The 7,117-nt window shown below is 61.9% G+C and overlaps 1 protein-coding gene across 7 annotated transcripts; it reads right to left on the reverse strand.

The window, feature by feature from the left end:
* Positions 1-6,831, reverse strand: LOC132241828 (tumor necrosis factor receptor superfamily member 22-like). Of its 7 annotated transcripts, XM_059710787.1 has the most exons (6): positions 6,697-6,831; positions 5,127-5,250; positions 4,214-4,342; positions 3,331-3,445; positions 1,737-1,813; positions 606-1,032 (listed from the first exon to the last, which is right to left on the reverse strand). In XM_059710787.1, the coding sequence occupies exons 1-6, from the start codon at positions 6,736-6,738 to the stop codon at positions 725-727; spliced, it is 795 nt and encodes a 264-aa protein (XP_059566770.1). In that variant the 5' UTR covers positions 6,739-6,831; the 3' UTR covers positions 606-724. The 7 variants fall into 7 exon arrangements, with proteins under 7 accessions (XP_059566773.1, XP_059566775.1, XP_059566776.1 ...); XM_059710790.1 differs by lacking the exons at positions 606-1,032; positions 6,697-6,831 and adding an exon at positions 1-599 and having other exon boundaries at positions 5,127-5,736; XM_059710792.1 differs by lacking the exons at positions 606-1,032; positions 6,697-6,831 and adding an exon at positions 1-147 and having other exon boundaries at positions 5,127-5,735.
* Positions 6,832-7,117: the final 286 nt, after the last annotated feature.

Genomic DNA, 7,117 nt, shown 5'->3' on the forward strand with positions numbered 1-7,117 from the left:
CCACATATTCAAGCATTAATGGGAACCTCCTCAGGGTTGTTATTGCCACTATTAATACTTTGCTTTGTTCTATATATAGTCTGCAGAAGATCCCATAAAGCCGCAGGAGTAAACAATCAACGCAGTGCTATTTTTTACGTCATGAACCTGAAGCAAAACAAAAAAGGGGGGAAATGTAGCGGTCAAGCGGAAAGAAGTTAACTAGAAGAGGACGGTCTGCACGCCAGACTTATTGTTCAGAGGCAGAACTTTCCTTGACGTGATGAATAGTCCATGAGGGCATGGAAAGTTCAGGGGAGGGTGCCCTGCTGCAGGTGGAAATAGTCTTTGTATCACATAGGAAATTAATAGTGTAATGTATAACTTAGCTCTGATGATCTCATAAGCATGCTTGTCAATCATTGTCACTTGCTGTGCTCTATTGTTTGCTGTGTTCACTCCAATAAAAGCCAGAAGGCATCAGAGGGTCTTGGCTACACGCCTGAGCGAGCGGTAGCCCTCTGCTCTACTTCATCCTGCACGCCCAGCTTGCCTCAGTGTCTCCGTTCACAAAGAACATCAACACAAGGAGCTGACAGCCAGGGAACCGGCTGGGGGTCCTGGGGGCACAGAGCGCTGTAGCCTGTAAGCACGTCCCTCGCGGAAGGACTCGCTGCCCGCAGGGTCCGCCCTCCCAGAAGAGGGCGAAGGTCCGGTGCCCCAGGGTGGGGCTCTGGGGTGAGCGTCACGGACTCCCGGGCCAGTAGGCAGCCCCCCCCCCCCACGAAGGTGGGGACGAGGGAGAGGACCCCATGGTGACTGTGGGAAGGCCCGGCCAGGTGGCCCGAGGGAAGGGGCAGGGCCACCCAGGAGCCAGCTGCTGAGGCCACTCGGGGGCTGGTCTCCCAGGTGACATTACAGCACCCGGCGGAGCCACCACAGGGACCCGGGCGAGGGCAGGCCCATCAGAGCTGTGGCCCCGGCGCCGGGCCAGGCCAGGAGGCGGAGGGACGGCAGTGACCCTGCCACGGGGCCTGCTCCCCCGACAGCTTCCTGAAGTGCATTTATTTCTCCTGAATCCTCACCCGACGACATTTTCCCATTGATTTTTGTAGAGAGAGGGAGCGGAGGGAGGAGAGGGAGAGACAGAGAGAGAAGCGTGGGTGTGACAGTGTGAGGGACACATCCATGGGCTGCCGCACCCCCGACCGGGTTGGGGACTGAGCTTGCAACCCAGGGACGTGCCCTTGACTGGGAATCGAACCCACCAGCCTTTGGTCCACAGGCCGATGCTCTAACCACTGACCCAACACGACCAGCGCTCTGACCACTTGTGTTTAATCACAGATTAGGTCCTAACTATGTTCTTTTTGCGGGGGGATGGGCATTAAATGTGCTTTAAGTCCCGCCGGCCTGGCTCAGTAGTTGAGCGTCGACCTATGAACCAGGAGGTCAGGGTTCGATTCCCGCTCAGGGCACAGGCCCGGGTTGCGGGCCCAATCCCCAGTGCGGGGCGTGCAGGAGGCAGCTGGTCCATGATTTTCTCATCATGGATGTTTCTCTCCCTCCCTCTCTGACATCAATAGAAATATATTAGAAAAAAATAACGTTTTCTTGGAACCCGGCCACGCACACCCACCCCTTCCTGCCTGCAGCCTCTTTTCTAGGGGGCAGAGCTGAGCACTGACCCCGGCCCAGAGCCGGGCGGTGCCCTCTGTGCACAGGCTGGCTGCCGTGGAAGAGGCGGGGCCGCTTACCTGGCTCTGGCTGGGCTGCTGGGGCGCACACGGTGTCCCTCGTGGGGGTGCAGGTCTGGAGGGTGGCGCCGGGACAGCTGAGAGGAAGGAGTGAAGGACCCCGAGCATCACTTCCCGGCCAAGCTGGCCCCCGCCCCGGAGGGCCCCGGGCTCCAGCAGCCTGTGCCGGGCTTTCCCAGACCATCGGCCCACCCGGCCCCGGGACCGCTGAGAGCACAGCGAGGGAGTTCAGGGCCCCTGGGGTGCGGCTCTGAGGACGGCACCTGCTGCAGCCACAGCCGCACCGAGGGGGAGCAGCTCCGAGAGGAAGCCCATGGAGACGGGCGGGCAAAGGAGTCGAGAGAAGCAGAGCCGTGATCGAACCGGACCTGCAGGCGGCCCCTACTTCGGACTTGTCAGGTCCCAGGGCCACAGTTCACATGGTCTGAGTTGCACTGAAGGGCCCACAACGCGCCTCACAAAGTGCGCTGCTCTGCCCGCCGGGGGGCTCAGGGGAGGAGCGTCGGCCTAGGAGCCAGGAGGTCACGGTGGATTCCCTGTCGGGGCACAGGCCCGGGTTGCGGGCTCCTTCCCCGGTGGGGGGCGTGCAGGAGGCAGCCGATCCATGATTCTCTCATCATTGCCGTTCCTCTCTCTCCCTCTCCCTTCCTCTCTGACATCAATAAAAATCTATTTTATTTTTTTTTATTTTTATTTTTTGAATATATTTTATTGATTTTTTTTACAGAGAGGAAGGGAGAGGGATAGAGAGTTAGAAACATCGATGAGAGAGAAACATTGATCAGCTGCCTCCTGCACTTCTCCCACTGGAGATGTGCCCGAAACCCAGGCACATGCCCCTGACCGGAATCGAACCCGGGACCCTTCAGTCGCAGGCCGAAGCTCTATCCACCGAGCCAAACCAGTTTCGGCATAAAAAAATCTATTTCTTTTAAAAAGGGAGCTATTTTGCCAGGGGTTTCACTGCTGTCATGTCTCCCCAGAAGGTCCTCCCATCGAGCCCACCCAGAGCCCAGGAGACAGGAGGGTCCTCCCAGAGCCCGCGGGGCCGGCCCTGCCCACACCTGGTTCCCGGCTCCCGGGCTGCGGGCCTGGAGAGAATTATTCCCGAGGTTTGTGAAGCCGCCAGGACCGGCGCCTGTGACAGAACCAGGGCCCTGCTGCGGGGACGGCCTTGCAGCTGGGACAGGGCGCGGGGCTCACGGCTCCTCCTCTGCCCGGAGCCGCCTCCTCTGGAACCGGCTATGGCTCCCACCTCCCTCCCTCCTCGGGCCTCTGCCTCTCCCAAGCCCCGCCCTCCAGCACTCGGGGACCCGGGCAGGTTCTGTGCTTTGGCTTCTGTGCCGACTCCAGGGGGGCTTTGGTGGGACCAGCGGGTCGTGGCTCTGGGTGGACGGAGCCCTGGCCCCAGGGCGGCCCCGGGGGGAACAGCCAGGCCACTGGTTGGATTTCATCTGCAGGCGCCTCCACGTGGCAGGTGCTACCAGGTCACAGATGGAGAACCGAGGGGCCGCGGCAGAACCCGAGGCAGACACGCCACGGGGGGGGGGGGGGGGTACCAGGGTGCGCGTCTGCCTGCGCCCTGAGGCCATACCTGGTGCAGGGGTTGCAGCCCTCCAGGCAGTGCTCAGAGTCGCAGTAGTACTCCCCGGTCTTGCACTGGCACTGCCGGTCCTGTGTCGGGGTGCAGTCACTCACCATCTCCTGGTCTGCGGGGGGAGGGGAGGCTGGGTCAGGCACCGGGGCTGGGACTCTGCCAGTGGACATGGGAGGCTCCCGGTGGTGCCACCGCACACCGGCCGGGCTCTGACACACGGGGGGAGCGGGCCCAGGTCCAGATGGAGGCGGGCGGGCGGTGGGGAGTGGGGTTGGCCCGTGGGAACGTCACCCACTACACCCAGTGTTTCCTCCGAGGCTGGCACTGACCCCCCGTCTCCCGTCGGGCCAGGATCCCCACTGCCCTGCCCCCCACATTCGGCAACGGCTCTGGCGGACGTAAGACGGTCCGCCTCTTCACTCCTCAGAGAACATTTCTTTTTCTTTCTTAATTATATTTTATTTATTTATTTATCTATCTATTTATTTATTTGGTTAATCATCACTGCACGATATTTTCCCCTTGATTTTTCTTTTTTGAATTATCTTCAAGTTTAGACATTTGGAAAAGGCTTTTTTAAAAAATTTAAAAAAAAAAATATATATATATATATTCTTGTTCTGGCTGGTTTGGCTGGGTGGATGGAGCGTCAGCCTGCGGACTGAAAGGTCCCAGGTTCGATTCGGGTCAAGGGCACATGCCGGGGTTGCAGGCTCGATCCCCAGTGGGGGGTGTGCAGGAGGCAGCTGATCCATGATTCTCTCTCATCATTGATGTTTCTCTCTCCCTCTCCCTACCGCTCTGAAATCAATAAAAATATATTTAAAAAATAAAAAGGGGCTTCGGGGTCAAGGTTAAGACTCAAGGGGCTGGGACTCACCCTTGCGGCAGGTGGTGCACGGCAGGCAGGACGGCAGGCCGTTGGCGTGTCCCGTGTAGGTCCCTGTGTCACACGCCTCACACTTGCTCCGGGTGTGGGGGCTGCTGCATGGCTCCTCGACATACTGGCCTGTGCAAGAGGTCGGGGTGCGGTCAGACCCACCAGGCACGCCCGGCGCCCCGCTGTGCGGCCTCCACGCCAGGCCCTGGGCCGGCCCCTCTGGTGAGAAACTGCAAATCCCTGTCCCTGGGCGTCAGCATTGGAGTAATCTCTGCCTGTCACCAGGTCGTGGAAATGACGAAGCAATCGCTCCCCGACAGCTGTGTGGTGGGGCACCCGGGACCCCGACCCCCGCCCACGACACACCTCTGAGGCCCCCAGGACGCGCCTCGGGTCCAGGTCAGTCGAGGCAGCAGGACCCCAGCCCAGCGCTCCGCCTCCCGGCCCAGCGCTCCGCCCCCCAGTCCAGCGCTCCGCCCCCCGGCCCAGCGCTCCGCCCCCCCGGCCCAGCGCTCCGCCTCCCGGCCCAGCGCTCCGCCCCCCAGTCCAGCGCTCCGCCCCCCGGCCCAGCGCTCCGCCCCCCCGGCCCAGCGCTCCGCCCCCCGGCCCAGCGCTCCGCCCCCCGGCCCAGCGCTCCGCCCCCCCGGCCCAGCAATCCGTCCCCCGGCCCAGCAATCCGTCCCCCGGCCCAGCGCTCCGCCTCCCGGCCCAGGGCTCGCCACCAGCTGCCCGGGAGCATCCCTGCGTCCCGGTCGCCATGGGGGTCCCAGGGCCCAACCCGGAAGGCCCCGAGGTGGACACGTGGTCCGCTGGCCAGCACGTACCCGGCCGCTTCCTCCCTGCCGCCCCGTCAGAGCCATGGCTCGATGTGCATATGGGTCGGGCCCAGCGGACAGAACCCGCCCCCACTCACCTGCGGGGCAGCGCTGGCAGCAGCGCCTCCCAGACCAGTACTCGCCGGGCCCGCACCTGCTGCCCGGGCTCAGGCTCGCCGCGCTCAGCTTGGATGACAGGTTGCTCGAGGTGCTGAGGGTCAGCTGCAAAGACGGGAACCGTGTTTCACCGCGTTCTCGCCCCCCCATCCCTCCCACTGTCACCCCGGCAGGTCCACAGCCCGCCCCGTCCACGCGGAGCACCGCCTGGGCCGCCGCCCTGGAACGGGAGGGTCAGGGTGCGCGGCTCTGCATGTAGCAGCCTCAGGAACGAGGCAGCCAGGGGCTCCCCGAGCCGGGGCCCAGGAACCGGGGTCACGTGCGCATTGGCTCCACAGGCGGGCCCGCGGCCTCCTCGTCCCATCTCTGGGGGGAGCTGTCACCAGCACAGGTTTCACACGGGAGAAGAATTTAGTCACAACATCAACATCAGCACAGACAGAACCTGGGGTGGCCCAGCCTAAACGCTGGACAGTGGCCGCCCACCCAGCCAGCAGCTCTAAGGAGCAGGCAGGGCGCCCGGAGGAGGTGGGGTGGGCCTGACCCGGCAGAGGCAGAAGCAGAAGCAGGCTGAGCCCGGGGCAGGGGCCGCTGGGGGACTGCGCTGTCCCCATGCTCCCCTCAGCCTCGGAGGCAGAGCGTCCCTCCCTGTGCTGCTCCCCAAGCTGCTGGGGCCTGGGCTGAGGGTGGAGCTTGCCCTCTGGACTCTCAAACTCAGACTCCATTCTGCCCCCTCCCTGCGGTGGCAGCAGCAGGAGCAGCGGCGAGGACCTCCAGGCCATGGTGCTCCTTTGGACCTGCTGATGTGCTGGGTAATGAGCCCGTGGTGCAGAGCTTTTTATGGGGAGAGAAGGGGAGGGGAGGGCAGGAAGAAGAAAGGAAAAAAGGGAGAGAGAGAGAGAGAGAGAGGGAAAGAAGAAAGAAAGAAGGCAAGAAAGAAGAAAAGAAAAGAAAAGAAAAGAAAAGAAAAGAAAAGAAAAGAAAAGAAAAGAAAAGAAAAGAAAAGAAAAGAAAAGAAAAGAAAAGAAAAAAAAAAAAAGAAAGAAGCCCTGACCGGTTTGGCTCAGTGGATAGAGCGTCGGCCTGTGGACTGAAGGGTCCCGGGTTCGATCCCGGTCAAGGGCACGTGCCTTGGTTGTGGGCACATCCCCAGTAGGGAGTGTGCAGGAGGCAGCTGATCCATGTTTCTCTCTCATGGATGTTTCTAACTCCCTCTCCCTTCCTCTCTGTAAAAGTCAATAAAATATATTGTTTAAAAAAAGAAAGGAAGGAAGAAAGTAAAAAAGGAAGAAAGTAAGGGAAAGGAAGGGAAGGGAGGATAGGAAGCAGTGAGACGGCGCCTGCGGGAACCCTTTCCGAGTGAGGCTGGGGGAGAAGCGGGGGTTCCTTCTCCTTTCTCGGCCCCTCCAGAGAATGGGGGTTCTACCCTCGCCCCCTCCGGCCCCTGCGGTCCTGTCCACCGGCCGCCGCCTCCAGGGGCCCCGCCAGGGGCGAGGGGGCGGGCGGCCCTGCCGGCGGCGCATCCCCGTCTCCGCGGCGCAGCTCGCTCACCGGGACCAGCAGCAGCGGGAGCAGCCACAGCGCGAGCCCCATGGCGCGGGGCGGAGTGGGGGGCCGGGCGGGGCCGGTGGCTTATATACCCCGGACGTGGGGGGGGGGGGTCGGCGGCGACTCCATCCTGTGCGATTCCGGGATGAGGAAGCAAAACTCTGCAGAGAACAAAAAAAAAAATGAAGGGGACTCTTCCTAAGAAAACCAAAAACCTGCGGAACCGCTTCCTTCCCGGCAGAGCGCCCGCGGGGCTGTAGGGGGCCGGGGGCGGGGCGGGGCGGGGCGAGGGGCAACCACCCAGGCGGCGTGAGACCCGCTCTGATACGATCGGCGCCGCCTCTCTCCTCCCCCTCCACTCTCTCTCTCCACATCCGCGGGTGGGGTCACAGCAAACGTTTATTCCTCTTTTATTTTATTTAAA

The sequence above is a fragment of the Myotis daubentonii genome, chromosome 9, assembly GCF_963259705.1.
Source record: "Myotis daubentonii chromosome 9, mMyoDau2.1, whole genome shotgun sequence".
NCBI lineage: Eukaryota > Metazoa > Chordata > Mammalia > Chiroptera > Vespertilionidae > Myotis > Myotis daubentonii.

Bases quoted from the DNA above. Each gene is read 5' to 3' on its own strand.
- LOC132241828 (XM_059710786.1), bottom strand. From the start codon at position 5,295: ATGGGGGGGCGAGAACGCGGTGAAACACGGTTCCCGTCTTTGCAGCTG. The intron at 4,343-5,126 runs GTGAGTGGGGGC...CCTCTTGCACAG, and splicing joins CTGCCAGCGCTGCCCCGCAG to GCCAGTATGTCGAGGAGCCA. The intron at 3,446-4,213 runs GTGAGTCCCAGC...CTCCCCCCGCAG, and splicing joins GTGCACCACCTGCCGCAAGG to ACCAGGAGATGGTGAGTGAC.